The 20162-nt window shown below is 41.0% G+C and overlaps 2 protein-coding genes across 2 annotated transcripts; one reads left to right on the top strand and one right to left on the bottom strand.

Annotated features, from left to right (window-relative positions):
* Nucleotides 1-1336: 1336 nt before the first annotated feature.
* Nucleotides 1337-5199, bottom strand: LOC102232156 (cytochrome b5). Its single transcript, XM_005814467.3, has 5 exons — nucleotides 4902-5199; nucleotides 2538-2666; nucleotides 2388-2417; nucleotides 2210-2244; nucleotides 1337-2073 (listed from the first exon to the last, which is right to left on the bottom strand). Exons 1-5 carry the CDS (start codon nucleotides 5037-5039, stop codon nucleotides 1989-1991), a joined length of 417 nt encoding a protein of 138 aa, XP_005814524.1. The 5' UTR covers nucleotides 5040-5199; the 3' UTR covers nucleotides 1337-1988.
* Nucleotides 5200-5711: 512 nt separating this feature from the next.
* Nucleotides 5712-16778, top strand: c21h18orf63 (chromosome 21 C18orf63 homolog). The gene is made up of 14 exons (XM_023326490.1): nucleotides 5712-5759; nucleotides 7296-7430; nucleotides 7530-7608; nucleotides 9002-9058; nucleotides 9178-9289; nucleotides 9651-9692; nucleotides 9771-9847; nucleotides 9919-10031; nucleotides 10857-10953; nucleotides 11047-11129; nucleotides 11338-11524; nucleotides 14828-15694; nucleotides 15788-15871; nucleotides 16506-16778. Exons 2-14 carry the CDS (start codon nucleotides 7300-7302, stop codon nucleotides 16626-16628), a joined length of 2052 nt encoding a protein of 683 aa, XP_023182258.1. The 5' UTR covers nucleotides 5712-5759; nucleotides 7296-7299; the 3' UTR covers nucleotides 16629-16778.
* Nucleotides 16779-20162: the final 3384 nt, after the last annotated feature.

Genomic DNA, 20162 nt, shown 5'->3' with positions numbered 1-20162 from the left:
ACTTAATGATATTGTATTAGTGATTACTGTAGGTAATACATTCAGCAAGTACTTTTACTTTTAATACTTAAGTATTTTTAAAAGTCAGTACTTTTTTACTTTTACTCCAGTAAAAATGTTGATGTGGTACTTTTTACTTTTACTAGAGTACATTTTTGTCTGTGTATTTGTACTTTTACTTAAGTACATTGTTGGAGTATTTTCTGAAACAATCTGAATGACAACCTGCTTCCTGTTTCCTTTTCTTTCCCATTTTGAAGAGTTTCTAACTGGACTCCTGTGTCACATCGTATTTATTCCCCCAGGGGACCGGAAGTGGAGGATCACCTGTTAAAACCTAAAAACCTTTAATTATGACCCAGAACTCCCTGCGAGGGTTTACTGATTACCACTTCCTACCACCAGGCGGCAGCATTTCTTTTTTTATTTGTAGGTTTTCAGTTTTAATTTCAGTCCAAACATTTTGTCATGAAGTTGGAAACAATTGCTCAACAATTATTTTAAATAAAATGTAAACATCAAGATTGACATTTATTTTATTTTTCTGTTCAAATAATAAACTAAAATCATCTCCATGTTATTGAAATAAATTAAATCAGATTTAAATAGAGATAAATTATTTCAGATCCAATATAAAAATAAAGCCACAGTTTCCTGATTCTTCAGGGGTTTATTATTTTCTGAGCCTCATTTTTAAAAACTGTTGCTGTTTGAATTGAACTTTCTGGATGTTTCTAGATTAAGATGAACCTCAGAAACTGAGTCAGTTAAGAACAATTTCTATTCAGCCATTTTTATTTTATTTTAAAGTCCCATTAAAAGAACAAATGACTCATTTGAATCAGTCACCTGAACTTCCAGCCACATTAACTTTAATTATACTCCAGAACTCCAGTTGGAGGCCACAGAAAATCATTCAGAGGACCGTAAAAGGCCCCCGGACCTCCATTTGATCCCCCATATTTACAGCTTTTTGCATCAACAGTCGTCCATCTGAAACCAGGATCAACGTCCCAGTTTGTTACTGGTTTAATATAATAATAAAATACATCAGCTTTGTTTCTCTGGTCTCCTTTCTGAAATCTTCCCAGCAACAGGCCGCCGACCTCCAGCTGATTGGTTGATATTTAACATAGTTTAAACTTAGACATGTGATTGGTTGAATTAAAGGTTTTAATTCTTTAATTTGGGTCGGAACTAAATAAAATCATCAGATTGTTCCTGTTACACTGACCGTCCACAGGGTGGCACTGCAGAGCTGCATTCATCTGATGGCTCCAGAACCAGCCATCCCAGAATAACCTGGACTAGATTTCAGAATAAAAGCCCACAGCAGCAACTTCTCAATCACTTTATTACATTAGAAAGCAGCTGCACTCAGACAGCATCACTGGGTTCTGGTTCCGGTTCTGACAGAACCTGGACAGATCTCATCAGATCCGGACCGACCAGAAGTTCTGGAAAACGGTTCAGTCTGAAGGGCTCCACCTGCTGGACGGAGGAACGATTTAAACACAAATTGAAACTTTTTTTATTCTTTTTCCATAAAAATTAAGTCAGAATTTCATCAGTTTAAGAGTTTTATTAGTGCAGAACGAGTCGGGACGGCGGTTCTGGAGAGAAACACCCATCAGACTGATGTCACCAGAACCAAACTGGACCCAACATTAGCTGCTGACTGACAGGAACTCGTTCACATTCAGTTATGAAGATATAAAAACTAATTATACATCCAGTGCAAGATCATGAGGTTCTGCTGAACATCTGGATCGGAAATGCCCGGCAGGAAGGACTTCATTGGATCATAGAGTCATGTGATTGGTTGGTTAAATTCTGGTTAATTCAGAGTTGCCATGGCGGCGCAGCATAGAGCCGTGGATCCTAGATCAGACTGAGGGAATGTGATGCTGTTGGTCCACAGCGGCCAGTCGTCCGCTCTAGAACCGCCGCTCTACGCCGGATGACATCACAGCGCTCAGACGATGACGTCACTCGCTGTCGGTGGTGTACATGCGGTACATCAGAGTCACGATGGCGGCTGCCAGAGTGGGGATGATCAGATTGGACCACCAGCTGCAAGAGAAGAGCAGGAGTTACTAAACCACCCAGACGGAATCCGACTTTGGCCCTGGAGACCCCTGGTGGCCCCTAGAGGCCCCTGGTGGCCCCTGGAGACCCCTGGTGGCCCCTGGAGGCCCCTGGTGTTTACCTGCCGTCCTCCTTCGCCGTGGTAACCAGCGTTTCCTGTCCAACACAAACAAGAGAAGTGATGAGAAGGGTCAGAGTTAAACATCATCATCATCATCATCTTGTCTCTGGGGTTCACTGCTCCTCATCCAACCCTGTGGCCTACATTTCCCATGATGCCCCAGGCTCTGCTGACTCACCACAGGCTTGGCGATCTTGTGTCGGTCGTCCTGCAGACGGACAGACAGACAGTTAGTGAGAGGGCGGAGGTGTCATGGTGGACAGTAAGGTCAGTGTCATGGCGTCGTGTCGTCATGTTGGCGTTGCCGTGGCGACGTCCCCACACTGACCGGGTGCAGCTCTCCGATCACCATGCTGGCGGCCATCTCCCTGGCGTCGGTGGAATGGCCGACGTCCTCGAAGCTCTCCGTGGCGTTGCCCCCCGCCTGCTCCCTGAGAACCTCCTCGCCTCCGGGATGCTGCGGACACGGACCACACCGTCACGACCGGAACCAGAACCAGAACGCGCTGGTTGTCATGGAAACCCCTGATCAACTGCTTTGTGATTTTAGTTATTGAAAATGTGACCAAAAATCATCGGTTTTAACATTTTATTTTATAAATGGTACGACCCGGTACGACCCGGTACGACCCGGTATCATCAGGAGCAGTGAATTATTCAGGCAGATTTTATGAAACCTGTTCATCAGTTGCTACTTTTTAAAAAAACACAAAACTTTTTTAATAAGAATTTTAATTCCATTTTGTTTCATTTTCTTATTCTAATAAAAATGTTTTACAGTGTAAAATATTCTGTTCACCAGTAAAGTTTAAAGTAATTGACTAAATTATTACAATTTGATCATTATTTTGGACTTTATTAGATGAAACTCTTTACATACCTAATGTTGCCCAAAAATGTAATAAATATTTATTACAGAAAGTAATAAATATGTTAAATATTCAGAAAGTAATAAATATGTTAAAGTTGATATGAAAATATCTTCAGAAAAGTTTCACATCTTTAATCAGTTTCTTTTCTTTTTGCACCAAAATCTCAAAGTCTAAAATAATTTTCTCCCAAAATAAATAATATTTTAAATTCTCTCTCCTTTATCGGCACAACGACAAATAAAACATTTAATGAAACAAACAATAATCTGATGTTTTTCCTCAAACTGTTTCTGTTTAGCTCAGGATGAAGGACGGACGGTTCTGATGGTTCTGAAGGTTCTGATGGTTCTGAAGGTTCTGATGGATGTTTGAGGTAAATCTTATTATGAAATAACTTTAATAAACTTAATAACTGTAATGAACTGAACCAAATTGGTTCCCTCTCATCTCTCGTCCCTGATCCAGTCTGCTGGTTCTGGTTCCAGTTCTAGGTTCTGGTTCCAGTTCTAGGTTCTGGTTCCAGTTCTAGGTTCTGGTTCTCTCTGTGTGTATTCTGCTGACTCGGCGTTTCCCTCTTATCTCTCGTCCCTGATCCGGTCCGCCGGATCGCCCTGCCAATGATTTACAGCCTGCAGCAGAGACAACGAGTCGGGCCTCATCAGAACCGGGTCTGAGGGAGCCCGGACCGAGCGTCCCGATTGGCTGGCCGGCGCTGACGCTCACCTGAGGACACGCCCACCCCCTCACCTCTGTGCAGCCTGTCCTCTGACAGACGGCGGGACAAAAGTCCAACCGGGTCGGTTCTGTGTGAAAGTTCCTGCAGGAGGAAATATCAGCTCATAAATGACCTCTGACCTGATAGAGACGTTTACCAAGGAGCTGCTGAACCTCCTGAACAAATCAGCTTCATGCTACATAAACCTGCAATCCTATTGGCTGACGGGACCAACAGCTGGTTACCATGGAGACGACTGCAGTAAGTGAAATGTTCTTATTTGAACAGTTTATTCATCAGTAGTTTTGATTCTTCTGGGTTTTTAATAATCAATCCTCTGATTTGAAGTACTTCCTGTGCCTGACAGGAAGTACATGTACAGTGAAAGGTAAAAATGTTCTGCAGACCGACTCGGTCCAGTACCTGTCAGAACCTGATCGACTTCTTCCATGTCTGAATGTAGAAACACAACTTTACTTTGGTTAGGACGCTTGGTTCATGAGTTTATTATAAAATAGTTTTTAGATGGACTCAAAGCTCATTTAAAAAAGATTAACTTTATATTTATTTGTAAATTAAATTTTTAGGTTGTTAAATTCAAGTAAAGATTGTTTAAATTTAATAACAGAGTGTTTATTATTTTTAAGAGTTAAACTTTGTTTCTCAACTGTGATTGGTTAGTTTACAGGTGAAAAAAATGAGGTTAAACTAAAAATATGTGAAAAAAGAAAACTCAACATGATGAGCAGAATAAAGAAAAATATTTGAAATTCTGAATTTATGACAGAAAAAACTTGCAGCTGATTTAGCAACCTGCCTTTTAAATGGCTTCACCATGTCTTATTACAGAAAACAATAAATACGTAATAACCAAAAACCAGTGGTTTAATATAAAAGTTGCTCAGATTCATTAAGTGACATTAAATTCTAGAGTAGTTTATAATTGGTGGCGATATGGGGCCCGGGCCCCCAAATCCGGAATCCCTAGCTACGGCCCTGGCGGCTCTGATTTAATCCTGATAAAATCAGCAAACCGCGGAAAAGCTCCGGCTGGTGATCGGAACCGGACCGCGGTTCTGGACACCGGAAGCAGAACTTTCCTCACCTCGTCCAGGAACTTGGTGACGTCGTAGACCTTGTTGTGGATGATGATCCAGGTGGACTTGAAGGAGTTCTGCTCCTCGATCTCTGACAGCCTGAAGTACTTCACTCCTTCGGGGCTTTTCTCCTGCTTCTCGCCCATCTCTGTGGCTCCTGGTCCGTCGGTTCGGAGGCGAAGCGGCGGGAGAACCGGGAGGAGCTACTCGGCCGGACTGAGCTTATGTAATACCGGGGAGAGTCCGACCGTGACTCCGCACAAACACTCCGACATTTACCCCAGAGACACTCCACTCCAATTTCCAGCGCTCACTACTTATCAATGATCAAGGTGAGCTCGCGGTAACGCCACTTCCGGTTGGAGTTTTCAAAATAAAGCTGAAGAGTCAGGGCGTTAATATATCAACTATAATAAAAGTAAAAAATAAAACAAAAGCTGTAATAATTACATAAAAGTGCTGCACTTGTGAAAAATTAAAATAAAAAAATCAAAATGAAGATATTTTGATTACACAAATAAGTAAATATATACAGTTCTATTCAATTTAAAAAATAAAAATAAAATGTTACATGCAATAAAACTAACAAAAAATTAGGTAACTAGAGAAATTAGTGCTTTAAGCAAACAACTAAATACATATTTATAAAGGTATTTAAATAAATAAATCAGCTAAAAATTAAAAAGTTTTTAAAATAAAACGAATAAATAAAAAGATAAAGGAATAGATTAAGATAAAATACAATTAAAACGTGTTGGTTTTACTGTATAGCGTCACTGAGTGTCCTGAGCAGCCAGAGGCGGTCCTAGCCTGTTTGGTGCCCTGACCAACCCTCTTCCCCTCCTCCTCAATGAAGTCGTTAACCGGTGAGAAGTCGTGTTAATCTGAAGTCATTTCACTTCATGAATTTAAAAAGTGGATCTTGAGTTTGCTTTTAAAAATGTCCCCTTCTCACCCACAGGGGTTCTTAAGAAATGTTTTGGGGTTTTTTTTCCCCCTTTTTTCATATTTTTATCCATTTTTCTTACAGTTGGGTGTTGATGTAGCTGAGTCAATATTTTATATTAAAACCAGATGGAAGTATATTTGTCTATTTAATAAATAATTATGTGCGGACTACAGACTCAGTTGTTGGCTATTAACTTAGACTGATAAATGTTGAGATTTTATTTTGAAAGAATACGTCTACTTCCGGTCCGACTGTGTTTAAGTAATGCTACTTAAAGGCACCAAGCAGAACCTTGCACGGTTGGTACCGCCCTCAAAGTTATTCTAGTACTCTCATTGGCTCTCCACTTCCATATCGTTAACAAAGTGAGTCGCTGATTGGTTCTCACCAGACGTCAGTCATCGCCCAGCTGTGGGCGAAGACTGTGGGGCAAAGCAGGCTAAAGTTCACTAAAGTTCAACAGTTTTCAAGGAAACCAGTTCTCACGCAAGGATTGGCTTCTCTCACGCACCTCACGTAATGCGTGTTGAGTTACTCGCTGGTGCTGCCAGAGGGCCTGCTTTAATGTGGATTTCCTCTGGACATTAGCAGCTTCTAAACTGTTAACAGCAGAGCTTCCTGTCCAACAGACCAGCTTTGATTTAACTACTGGAAGTTTCCGGCGGGAAACACGCGCCCCTGAAACTCAAAGCTGGTCTATATTACAAAGATTCTCTACATTGTGGCAGAAGAGAAAATCAACCAGACTTAACTAAAATACTGACAACAGCCACATGGATGTAAGTAAAGGTTATAGAGGAACACAGCGTCATCCTTTTAATATATTTGAGCGAATTTATAGAAAATAACCTGAACTAAAAACAAAAGAAGTTACAATGGATGAAATAAGGAATGAAGACTCGTCCTTTGTGTTACCCATCTTTGTTTCGAGCAAAGGTTTATCAGATTTTTAGGCACATTTAAATGATTTTCATATATTCAGAACTACTGCTTTGAATTTAATAGTTTTTATAGAAAACAAATGTGAGAACCTTGAAGAGTAGATGTACATTTACTACTTCAGACAGAAAAATCGAGGCTAAATTGAGCCCAGCTGAATTATCTTGATTTAACCAAGTTCAGGAGTCAACGAGGTGAGGAAGAGCTTTTAGACTTTTAACCTAACATCACTTTAACAAGTGTTTTTGTTGCTGTGTGTTAAGTTATAAATGTGTCATAATGTTTTATTTTATCATAACCCAAAATAAAAAACTCAACAGTGGTTGTTTTTGCTAATGTCTTTGTAGCATCTTTAATGTTCTGTTTATGCGGCTAAAGAGTTTTAATTCTTACACAAACTTTCGGTTTTACAATATAGACGTTGTAATCTATCTATTTTAGAAGTTTTGAATCTGAATTAAAAGGAGAGTTTATGTAATAGAAAAGGTAAATATGAAGTAAAGTGTGTCTTCAGCAGGATGAGCGGCGTCGGGCCCAAGTCGTTGTTCTTCCTCGGACTTCCGGACCTGAGCCAGTTGGTCTGCGTCACGCTGAGTCCGCAGGAGGAAGAGCAGCAGGAGCCCAGGACCAATCAGATCAAGACCTGCAGGTAAACACCTGAAACATCACCTGTTCAAAGCTGAGACACGTGAAGCTGAGGATGCGCTCTGACATGTCCGCCATGTTGTCCGCCATGTTGTCTCCACAGGGAGCTGGTGCTGCTGTACTCGGACATCCTGGCCTGTCCTGCTCTGGACTCCATCACTGACGTCACTGCAGTCATGTCTGTAAGCCTCCACCGTTTATTGGCTTTAATAAGCAGCATTACAGTGTGAAACATTATGGCAGAAAATGGATGGAAGTTTGGTAACTTACTCATTCAGATCGGACATAATGTGGTTAAATATAAATCATTTGAGCTGAATATTAAAAAGATTAAAAATATATAATAATGATAATAACTAATTAACTTCCATGTTAAAACTACAACTTATAATAATTTTAAAAATCCAATAAAATACTAATACTAGTAAATAATGATATTAGATCATATATAGGTAATAGACTAGGGATAATTATTATGTAAAAAGTAAATAAATAAATGAGATGAATGAAGATGTAAACTTGAGGTCTGGTTCTGCTGTCGCTCTCTGCTGCAGCAGGAAGTTTCCTGTTGTTCCACAGATGTGGAGATTGAGACATTGTGAGGCTGACAGGAACATGAATGATTGCCGTGGAAACGTTGCACGCCACCCCGTCTGCTCACACGCTACCTGCATGCGCCGCTGCAGCAGCAGCAGCAGCAGTTCGCCTCTCTGTGACTGGAAACAGAAAACTATTCTAGAAATCATCTCATTGAACCGATTCAGAATAATCAGGGAAAGTTTCTATTTCAAAGACTTTAGTTTCTCTTCTTTAACTTTGTTTCTAGAAAGTAAAACCAGCTGCTGATGAAGGGAAACCCAAACTATCAGAACAAACTGCCTGCAGCACAGAGCAGCAGTCTGAACCGTTCAGTCCATTCGGTTCTGTCCTCATCAGAGGCAGTCAGTGAAAGTTCTGCAGGAAACCAGGAGGAGAGAAGAGCAGCGACCTTCAGAACGACCCTGCTGAAGGTCACTGCTGGACATGTTGGCTCAGTGTGAAGCTTTTTATCCTCCCTGTGTGTCGGAATTCTGATGCAATCAGGGCAACTTGGGAACATCAGACCTGCATGTTGCTGTTGCATGTTGCTGTTGCATGTTGCTGCTTCATGTTGTTGCTGCATGTTGCTGTTGCATGTTGCTGCTGCATGTTGCTGCTGCATGTTGCTGCTACATGTTGCTGCTTCATGTTGCTGTTGCATGTTGCTGCTTCATGTTGTTGCTGCATGTTGCTGCTTCATGTTGCTGCTGCATGTTGCTGCTTCATGTTGCTGCTACATATTGCTGCTTCATGTTGCTGCTGCATGTTGCTGCTACATGTTGCTGCTTCATGTTGCTGCTGCATGTTGCTGTTGCATGTTGCTGCTTCATGTTGTTGCTGCATGTTGCTGCTTCATGTTGCTGCTGCATGTTGCTGCTTCATGTTGCTGCTACATATTGCTGCTTCATGTTGCTGCTGCATGTTGCTGCTACATGTTGCTGCTTCATGTTGCTGCTGCATGTTGCTGCTTCATGTTGACCCGTGTCTCCCTGTCAGGTCCACTTCCTGCAGCGCGGCGTCCTTCAGGCCTTTGCCATCAGAAACCGTCTGCAGGTGAGATCAGGCTGTTGTAGTTACTGTCTGCAACCAGCAGGGGTCACCTGACTGTGTGTGTGTGTGTGTGTGTGTGTGTGTGTGTGTGTGTGTGTGTGTGTGTGTGTGTGTTTGTGCAGCTGGGCGGTCCTCACACGGCGTTTCCAGGCGACCTGCAGTGCTGCCTCTCTTACTCTCTGATCAGCCGTTTGGCTCCCAGCTGGAACAAAGCAGGACTTTACCTGATCTCAGGTAGGCAGAGCAGGCCACACCCACTCAGGGTTCCACCAATCAGCTTCAACCCTGAAACGCCATGAAGATGAAGCCAAAGGTCATGAATTCATCCCTCATATCCAGATATTTACATATGAATCAGTTTATGATGAATCAGATTGGAACAGAGCCCAGAGAATATTTATTGGTTTATTGAAATAGAAAATTACTGTATTTACTTTGATAAATGAATATTTATTCATATATTTGCTGCATGTCTTCCTCCTTCCTGTCAGCTTCTGTCATATCAGGGAAACTAGAGCCACAAAAAACCCTGGAGGGAGAAAAAAACTATTAAAGTTTGACTGATTGAAACGGGTTGACCTGGTTCTGTTTGCAGGGGCAGACTTCCTGACCCGGCAAGGAATGCTCAGCGCCGTCAGTACGTTCTGCTTCCTGTTCCTCTGCGGCATCACGTTCTGCCGGCCCGGTATAGTTAACGGTTCTGGTTCTGGTTCAGGTCTGGAGATGAACACCAGCGGCGATCGGCTGAGCCTCAGCATCGAAGCCAGCGCCGTCAGAACGCCGCCGCCAACGGTAGGAGGCCCTGAGGGGGGCAGCGGGCCGACCGGAACCAGAACCAGAACCTGTCTGTGTCTCTGTCTCAGCTGGACAACCTTGGGCTGCCGGCGCCGGTCCTCCAGAGGTTCTGCAGCGACCCGGAATTCATCCTGGACCCGTCCTCCACTGGGGGACCCGTCTGGTGCCACGTCCTGCCTAGGTGGGCCGGCGCCACCCGGTGGACAGTCCTGGACCTGACGGCCTGTCAGAGCCAGGAAAGAACCTAATAACTTTATTATGATGATCAATAAGTCATAATATTAACAGAAAATCCTGATTTAAAGAATAAAAGCTGGAGTCTCTCCCAGTTCCTCCCAGTCGCTCCCAGTCTCTCCCAGTCCTAGTTGTTCCATCTCACTGGTTTTCTAAACTAATTCATTTTATTCCATCTGATGTAATAATTTTAGTTAAAAAATTAAGAATTTCATCATTTGATACCAAAATATAACTTTACATATTTAATTTTGTTAGTTAATTTTTTCTATATTCTCATAAAATGACACATTTATTCTCAGTTTATTTAAACATTTTGACATTGTTAATATTATTATTATTATTATTATTATTATTGCTGATGATGATAATCTTTATTTCAGACACTAAAAAGATCCATAGTAAAAAAATAAAACCAACTATTATTTAGACTTTTTGATGTAAAACTTATTTCTAGTAATGTGAGATATGAACTATTATGACTTTATTCTCAATCTGACTTTTATATTGTAAAACGACTCTATTCCCCTACGGCGCCCTAAACTTGTTTCTCATAACTTTCTGGCTTTATGTTCCATAATTTATGTTTTTTCTTAGCCTGACTCGGATACTTTGTTGTATTAAAGTGATATTTTAACCCAGATTAATCTAATCCAGATTAATCTAATCCAGCCTTCCTCTGTGGTTCTGATTTATCGGGTCGGTGTAATGCTGCCTCTGGCCAGCAGGTGGAGCCGCTGCTCTGCGTGTTCATGGCTGTTTTTGTGTGCAGCATGAAGAAGGGTCAGATCATCAGCATCAGCCGCCAGCTGCCCAGAGACGGACCCTTCCGGACCTACGGAGACCTTCAGAACCACTGGAACCGCCTGGTACCGCCCGACCCGGCCCGCGCTGTCAGAACCTCGCTCTGCTTTTCTGTGGAACCCAGACGGGTCTGAAGTGGTTGTTGGTTTGATTCCCAGTACGGCTACCGGCTGCCGGACCTGGAGGGGGGCGGAGTCTACTGCAGCGTCTACTTCAGACCGGTGGGAGAGAAAGTCTTCACGTATCCAAACATAGATTCACTGCATAGAAGCTGCACAGAGCAGCAGAGCATAGAAACCCTGAACTAGATATCACTGGTTGAAACACTTTATTATTATTATTATTATTATTATTATTATTATTATTATTATTATTATTATTATTATTATTATTATTATTATTATTTCTGTTATGGTACCAAGCGTCGTCCCTTCACTCCTGCCCCTCAGTTACCCTCTCAGCTGTATCCGCCTGCAGCCTGTGCAGCGCTGCCCCCGGGGCGACCTGCAGGGGGCGCTGGCCCGCTTCCTGGCCGACAGCAGCGAGCGGCTGCAGAGCGTGTGCGGCTTCCCGACCCGTCTGACCAGTAAACCCAGTTACCCCATGGCCGGCCTGACCACCGCTGCCTCCATGCAGGTAGGAGCTGCAGCGCTGCTCGGTTGAGTCACAGATAAAGTTATTAAATAAAAGTTTTTGAAAGAAAATTTCTATTTAAAACCAAACTTTTTAAATTCTTAGATAAATTCTTGTTTCTTTCTAAATGTTTCTGTTTTGCTCTTTGACTGTTTTATTCAGAAAAATGAGAAACATAAAAGTAAATATTCTTTTTGTTTGTTTGTTTTACCAGAAAGTTTAAAATGAAATATGATAATTAGTTACTAGGTACATCAACCAAATAAAACATGGAGGAAAATACAAAAAATCTCCAATTTTCTTTAAGTTGTATTTTTTTTATTCATTTATTTTTAATTCATTATTGAATTTAAAATAGTTTAAATTGTTTTAATTTGATTATTTATCTATTCATTAAATATTTTCATGACGATTGTCAACTAAAACATTTAATAGTTATTAATCACATGAGTGTCTATAATTAATTTAATTTAATCTCAGGTTTTTCAACTATTCTTAATGAACCATAACAGAATATTTTTTATTTTTATAATAGTCTTATTGCCATCGATGGGAAAAAAATACTTATTTTATGGAAATATATGTTTATATGTAGAATACTATCAAGACTATTGTAAAACAGAATTATAAATGTTTTGCATTCTCTAAATAATTATCCAGAAGTGATTTTGTAACAAGATCACTGAGGTTTACTGTCAAGGAGGAAAATTAACAAACACAACAGAAACATCTGATTTATTTGATTAAAACCAGAAAATCTGCAAAACTTTTTCACATCAACTTCCAAATTATTTTGGATAAACTTTAAATCTGAAAGTAAATCATTTCTGAACCTGGGATCATTTCTCATGTCTTCATTTCTTTGTATTCTTCATATTTTTAATTTGTAAAAAAGTTGTTTGTCTCTTCAGTTTTGAACGACTGCAGGAAAAATCATGTTTTTTTTTGTCAACAACAGTAAACTAATTCAGGAGGTTCTTCCTGTTTGTCTGAGCCTACTGAGCGCGCTCACAACTGCTCAAGCAGCAGCCAATAGGAGGAGAGGAAGGAGACGACGCTCTGAGAAAACAAGACAAACAGAAAATAAAAAACTTTCAAACTTTATGTTTATTCTGCAAAAACAGCTGATCCTAAAATAAACAATAACAATGATGATTAATAACAACATTCTCTCTAGCAAAACAGAAATAATAATCCTGTGAAGATGACATAAAAATAAAGAAGATAAATGATGCAGCCTGTTTACTGCATCCTTTAATTGTTCTGGTGAAAATGATTGGCAGTGTGAAATCGGAGCAGCTGTTGCTTTACTGCCCCCTTGTGGAAGAACCAGCAAGTTGAAACTAAAAAGGAGAAATAATTTCCTCTTCTCAGTAATTCATTAATCTGAATGTTTATGATGTCGATAAATAGAGGTAGTGTCTCCTAACCGTGAGAATAGAAGTGGTTTTATTTCCCAGTTGTTCCTGTAGCTTCCTGAATCCTCTCTGCTGAGCGTGAAGCTGCAGGAAATGAGATTATTCGCGCGTTTCCAGCCAATAAAACCTTCAGACAGTTTAACAGCCTCAGAGCAGCTTCTTCCTCTCCATCTCATGAATTAATGTTCCTGACGTCAGTGGAGTGAGAGGAGCTTCTCCTCATGAGGTTTGGTGAAGAATCCTCGTTTTAATGCAGAATATTCTTCGTTATGCGCCGTAATAAAAGAGTTTCTCAGCAGCAGCCAGCCGCCGTAAAGCATCTGCAGGTTGAGCATCAAAGCCGCTGAAATTAAAGCCATCCTTCATCCAGAGTGTTAGAGGAGGGAGAAGGCCGTCAGAAACTCTGCAGAGACGAGTTCAGCTCCCACAGAGTCGGGCTAAAATATTCATGCCGTTCAGCCCAGATCCATCTGAGCTCAGACGTTTTATTTTCACACTTCAAAGGTGGAAATTTCTGCTGGTTCTCAGCCTGGAAGGTGAAACTGAACGGAAGAAATGATTTCACTTTTCCTTTTGTCCTCGTTAAAAGAAAGTCGTTAAAAATGAACTTTGCTATTATTTTTTATCAGATTATTGTTATCTTTCCCTTTTTATTGCTCCGTTAAATTAGTTTCAGAGTCTGTTACATTTAAATGTCTGTTTTCTCCGTATCTGGGCGACCCGGTACCGTCCAGAATCACCTCCACAGACCTGCAGATGTTCCAGTTTAACCTCAGCTCTGCTGTTTGTAGCATGTAAAAACCAGATGTTCTGGAAAACAGCAACATTTAGGAAATATTTGCTCTATGTGGAACAAGGTCAAAGGTCACAGCATTTTCACCTCCGTCTCCTTTCATTAAAACGGTTGAAAGCCTCAGAATAAATTCATAATTGGAAACAGAAGATTCTCAATGAAATGTTAAGTTAATTAGAGATTATAAATTTAAACATCCACCATTAGTGTAAATTTAGCTGTGATGCCAATCAGATACACCAGGCAGTTAGGGAATGAACCAGACTTTTTATTCTCAGTATGTTGATTATTTTATTGATGCTTCTAAGGGCCACACAGTCACAGTAAATCCGTGGTATATTGTAGAGCTGTAGTATGGATTTATTTAGTTATTATTTTAGTAATCTGGAACTTTGATTCAGAGTTCCATAATCAAAACACATGGAAAGAAATTACTTTTTCTAAAATTATACCTAAATTTGACATATTTCTTCTTATTACTAGTTTTACTTGTTTCCATTTCTAACTTGCTGAGTGTCGCTAGAAACCTTCAAACCCAAAATCAGAAGTAACTTTTTGGATTTTGGTCCCATTACAATATATGATCATTTGCAGAAACATGAACAACCTGGTTAAGATTATTGACGGAGTTTATCAGCATCATTCCAGGCCAGGGGTGGGCACTCCTGGTCCTCGAGGGCCGCTGTCCTGCAACTTTTAGATGCATCTCTACTTCAACACACCTGAGTCAAATAATGAGGTCGTTAGCAGGACTCTGGAGAACTTGACTGCACTTAGGAGGAGATTCAGCTGTTGGATTCAGGTGTGTTGGACCAGGGAGACATCTAAGAGTTGCAGGACACCGGCCCTCGAGGACCAGGATTGCCCACCCCTGTTCCAGGCGGTCAGCCCTTTCTGAACCAGGTGTAGTTCAGACTCCCACCACCAGGTGGCACCAAAGCACTGCTAATAGTTTCCTCAGTATGAGAGGAACATTAATCAGCCAAGCTGTGTCGTTTCCATGGATACTATTGGCTGTTTTCAGGTGTGATGCTGATTCACATAAAGGTTTGATATCAGATCCAGATGATGAAGGTGAATCGTTTCCTTCCTCAGGTTCTGAGTTCGGACCAGATCAACCTGACCACCAGGCCGGTTCTGTCCCAGCCTGCGCCGTCCTCCCGGGCCGACCCGCCCGCCTGGGTCCCGCTCTCCCAGCAGGGCGGCGCTCTTCCAGGAAGCAGATCTGGGAACTCGCTGTGGTACCGTCCGGAGGCCCGGTTCCCTTCGGCCCGGTTCCCTGCAGCCCGGTCCCCGTCAGCCCACCCGTCCTCCAGTCAGAACCAGCACCAGTCGGACCACTCCCGATTCGTTTCCTCTTTCTTCCAACACTTCCAGCCGGCTTCATCCCTCCCTCCTCTTCCTCAGCCCGGTCCGGTCCCAGTGAACCCGCCTCCCAAACTGGTTCCCATCTTCAGGAACAACGACCCGACCTGCCGGCTCAGCGTGGCTCTGCTGCGAGTCCAGAAGCAGCAGAACCGAGGGATGGAGGACAAACGCAGACTCACCCTGCCGCTTCCTGTTGGGTCACGAACCACACCTTCCTCTTCCTCTTCTTCCTTCTCCTCTTCCTCAGCTGCACCCCTCCCTCCTCCTCCTCTCATCGTCCCCCGATTCGCCCGCCGCCCTAAAAGCCGGAGCGCCGCCGTTCCTCAGTCGTCGGGTCAGTCCAGGGTCACCCGGATCTCCAGCCTCAGCCCGGTGTTCAAGGCGAAAGCAGCCATCATCATCCCACCCAGAACCAAACCCAGCAGAACCTCTGGGACGGTCCGACCCGAACGGGCCGCCGACCGCTGGAAGGCAGCGGGACCCGAAAGCATCGCCCCCAGGAGCATCATGAAAACCAGCAGAGAGGCCGGCCCTGAAGGCAGCACCAAACCAGAACCAACCCTGCCGCACAGGGAGACCGCCAGCAGCAGGAAGGTCGGTCCAGTTCGTTCTGGTTCTGGTTCTAGAAGGAATTTAATGGCATCATTTTGTTAGAACCTTAAGACGATTGTTTGGTTCTCCTTCCAGACGGTCGGCTTCGATCTGAAAGAGAAACACAACAAGTCCAAAGTTTCAGTGGAAGACGTGGAGAAAATGGCCAGAAGCAACCAGGTGAGACGGACCGACCCGGTTCTGCAGACCGACCCGGTTCTGTAGACCGACACGCTTCTGTAGACCGACCCGCTTCTGCAGACCGACCCGCTTCTGTAGACCGACCCGCTTCTGTAGATCGACCCGGTTCTGCAGACCGACCCGCTTCTGTAGACCGACCCGCTTCTGTAGATCGACCCGGTTCTGCAGGAAAACCTGATTTAAAAACTCAAAGAGCAGCTGACCCCCCAATCAGCTCTTATTTTGGAGACCGGCTGTGAACCGGACCTTAAAGGTTCTGTTCAGGGTGGGAACTCACCATAACATTAGAGCTAACTTTAGCTTAGCGCTTAGCTTTCCTGCTAACTTTGAAAACATTTAGCGCAGTTAGCTCCGGTAAACTGCAGGTTTTAAACATGGAGCCGTCCTCAGGGTGAAGCATCGCAGTGTGTTAGAGTGATGAACAGCGACAGGTGGCGCTGCAGCAGGCGGCTACAAACTTAAAATACTTTATTAATCCCAAAGTGATGGACGATCCATCGGCTGCGGCTCGCTGAACGTTAATATTGACATCAGGTCGTGGTGTGATGTCAGCGCTGATGTCAGAGCTGATGTCAGCGCGGCCTGATGACATCATGGTCTCCCTCCCTCCCAGTGGTCCGGCCTGAGCGGCCGCTCTCTACTGCTGTGGCTCAGGAACAGAGGAATCCCTGTGAGCTCCAAGCTGAGGAAGGAGGAGCTGATGATGAAGGTGATGAGCTGCCTGGCCGAGGCCTGAGCCGCCTGATTGGACGGCGCCGCTGCACCACAGCCAATCACAGAACGGTAAAATCCTCCGGCGGCAGCAGCGTTCTCTGCTGCTGGAGGAAAGATTTAATGTTTTTTATTTAAAAAGAACATTTATATTATTTCTGTTCTAACTTTTTAATTTCATTTATTTATTCTAGCTTTATTTTTTATTAAAAAAGGAAATGTCTAACATTTTATTTTCTCTTTCATTGATTTATTTTAGTTTTATTTTAATTGCATTATTTATAAAGAAAATATTCATTATTGGGTTTAGTTTAAAAAAAATATTTAGGTAATTTTTAGATTATAATTTATTTTGTATTGTTTTTTAATTAAAAGAAATTGAGGTTTGACATTTATGTTTAACAGGAGATTCATATGTTCTTAAATTCAAACGAGTTTTATTATTTTCAGATATAATAAAAAAAAGCTTTTAGTTTTTATAAAATCTGTTTTTAAGATGATTGTTCTGCTAAATGTTCAGAATGTTTCCTGCGTTTGTTTAAATATTTCATGAGTTTAAAAGTTATTTTCATAAAACTTTCTGGTTACATTTTTAAAAATATTTTTTAGTTTCATGTAAATTTAACACATATTCAGATTTTTGAAAGATTTTTACTTGAAGTTGGTTTGAAATTGAAGTTGGTTTGAAAATGTTGGGTAAATTGTGTTACTAATGAAACCTGTAAGTTATAAAAATCCCAGTTCTGGGAAAGTTTTATATTTTGGGTATGTTTTGTATTTATTACATATTTAAACTGCAGCTTCTTGTTTTGTGTTTGTGAATCTATAATAATATTTATTTAATTTATTTAATTTATCAGAATAAAGTTCTAACACCTGGATTCGTTTTATTCCTCCAGCTGCTGAAACACTTAAAAACTTTCATTTCTGTCATTTAGTTATAAATTATTCAAGTAGTTTATGATTTTGCTAACATTTCCTCTCTACGGAGGACTGAACCTGCCCAAACATTTGATACATATAGAAATAAATATTGTGTCATCAGACCAGAGAGATTGGTCTAGTCAAAGGCCCAGCAGAGACTCTGTTTGCTTCTCTATCAATGACATGTTTTCCTGTCTTTCCTGTTTTGAGAAGAGAAATCAGCATCAAATGTATGCAGAAAGTTATTAAAGATATTCTAAGGAAATAGAGAATAAATGAGATGTTTTAATTTGTTTGGTGGCTTTGAGCAGGAAGGATCTCCTGTAGAGGTCAGTGTTCCAGCGGTTCAGTAGTAGCCTCTGACTGAAGACTCTCTGTTACGGCTGTTCTGATGAAAATCCTCCAGCTTTAAAAATCTGTTTAACTTTAAACAGATTTTAATCTCCTCAGATGAGAACGTTGAACAGATTAATAATCTGACAGCAAATTAAATCCACAGCAGCAGGAAAAACTTGGAGGAAGGAAAACAGCTGAAGGAAGGAATCAGGGGTCAAAGGTCATCTGACCTCCTCTGAAATATCAGAGTGTGGCTCGTATCGAAGCGGCTCCGAGATTTAACTCTAAACTCTGGATGAAGATAAAAACAGAAACAACAGGAAACTTAATCCTGCTGATGGATTAAACTCTGAACTAATCTAAACCTAATCTAATCTAATCTGAATCTAATCTAAACTTAATCTAATCTAAACCTAATCTAATCTAATCTGAACCTAATCTAATCTAATCTGAACCTAATCTAATCTAAACCTAATCTAATCTAATCTGAATCTAATCTAAACTTAATCTAATCTAAACCTAATCTAAATCTAATCTAATCTAAACCTAATCTAATCTAATCTGAACCTAATCTAAACTTAATCTAATCTAAACCTAATCTAATCTAAACCTAATCTAATCTAATCTGAATCTAATCTAAACTTAATCTAATCTAAACCTAATCTAAATCTAATCTAATCTAAACCTAATCTAATCTAATCTGAATCTAATCTAAACTTAATCTAATCTAAACCTAATTTAATCTAAATCTAATCTAATCTAAACCTAATCTAATCTAAACCTCATCTAATCTAAACCTAATCTAATCTAAACCTAATCTAATCTAAACCTAATCTAATCTAAACCTCATCTAATCTAAACCTAATCTAATCTAATCTGAACCTAATCTAATCTAAACCTAATCTAATCTAAACCTAATCTAATCTAAACCTAATCTAATCTAAACCTAATCTAATCTAATCTGAACCTAATCTAATCTAAACCTAATCTAATCTAAACCTAATCTAATCTAAACCTCATCTAATCTAAACCTAATCTAATCTAATCTGAACCTAATCTAATCTGAACCTAATCTAATCTGAACCTAATCTAATCTGAACCTAATCTAATCTAATCTGAACTTTAATGTTCATGTTAATGTGTTGTTGGTGTGAATAATTACTGAAAGAATAACAAACTTCAGGAGAAAATCTGCTGGGACTCAGTAAACATGGAGGATGATGGTGGGATCTGACAGCGAGGTGAAGGAACTGGCTGGCTTCCAGCTGCTGGGAGGTGATTAATGGACATGAGAACCAGGTGAGATGAAAACAGAGAACAGAACCAAGAGCCAAGAATCACAAACTAAGGAATGAAGTGAGTACGGCATCCTGGGAGGGACAAAACCCTGAAAAACCAAAACTCAAAACGGTTCAAGAGAAAAACAGAAAAACTTCCTGATGAATCCAAAAAGCTCCAGATGGAGGATCAACTTCCTGCGGCGGAAGGAGGACGAGCTGTATGTAAAGTTTTGACCCTCTGTGGATTCATGGAGGAGAAAAACGGATGGAAACAATAAATAAAACTATTTATTACAAACATTAACATATTAATAATAATCGCCTAGATCAAAACTGTCTAGATTCTCAATTCTACTGAAGTTTTTCTTCAGACCTGCACAGAACCGTCGGTTCCGACCCAGAAATGCTGACGGAGGGAACCGGGTCGGAGCGGAGCGGCCTCGTTGTCGGATCCTGACGGCGAGGAGCCGGCAGCAGGAAGCCGGACCCGGTCCAGACCCGGTCCAGACCTGGTCCAGACCCGGTCCAGAACAAAGACTGCTTCTGTCTGAGGACAGAAACGAGGCGAGAGAAACGGCCCGGTTTCCACCGACAGACGATCCAAAGACGTAAATCACAGAACATGAAGCCGAGGTTCTGCAGAGATCTGGACCAACCCGAGAAATGAGTGAGAATCCTTCAGAACCACACAACAGTAAAAACACAGAACAAAACGCTGATGGTTATTTTATTCATGCAGAAATATTCATAATAAAAACGTTTTGTTCAGCAGATTGTTTATAATAAATAAAGTTAATTTAATCCTGTTTAACACAACAGCTAAAAAAATTACAGAAAAGTTTATTAATAACTTCATCTCTCAGAGAAACATGCAGAATAATCCTTTATTTAATTATGAGGATTTTAATAAAACATTTAGGATTACAATATTTTATTATAGAAATTAAAAGTATGTGGTTTACTTTGATAAAATGTTGATAAATATTTAAAAGTAAAACATTTTCTGATGTTTTTTATCT

The sequence above is a fragment of the Xiphophorus maculatus genome, chromosome 21, assembly GCF_002775205.1.
Source record: "Xiphophorus maculatus strain JP 163 A chromosome 21, X_maculatus-5.0-male, whole genome shotgun sequence".
Taxonomy (NCBI): domain Eukaryota; kingdom Metazoa; phylum Chordata; class Actinopteri; order Cyprinodontiformes; family Poeciliidae; genus Xiphophorus; species Xiphophorus maculatus.
This window is presented reverse-complemented; position numbering and strand designations above follow the sequence as displayed.

Excerpts from the sequence above, each read along its gene's own strand:
- LOC102232156 (XM_005814467.3), bottom strand. The coding sequence starts at position 5,039 with ATGGGCGAGAAGCAGGAGAAAAGCCCCGAAGGAGTGAAGTACTTCAGG. Across the intron at positions 2,667-4,901 it reads TCACCAAGTTCCTGGACGAG|CATCCCGGAGGCGAGGAGGT; the intron begins GTGAGGAAAGTT and ends CCGTGTCCGCAG. Across the intron at positions 2,245-2,387 it reads ACAAGATCGCCAAGCCTGTG|GAAACGCTGGTTACCACGGC; the intron begins GTGAGTCAGCAG and ends TGTGTTGGACAG.
- c21h18orf63 (XM_023326490.1), top strand. The coding sequence starts at position 7,300 with ATGAGCGGCGTCGGGCCCAAGTCGTTGTTCTTCCTCGGACTTCCGGAC. Across the intron at positions 7,609-9,001 it reads ACGTCACTGCAGTCATGTCT|GTCCACTTCCTGCAGCGCGG; the intron begins GTAAGCCTCCAC and ends TCTCCCTGTCAG. Across the intron at positions 11,525-14,827 it reads CCACCGCTGCCTCCATGCAG|GTTCTGAGTTCGGACCAGAT; the intron begins GTAGGAGCTGCA and ends TTCCTTCCTCAG.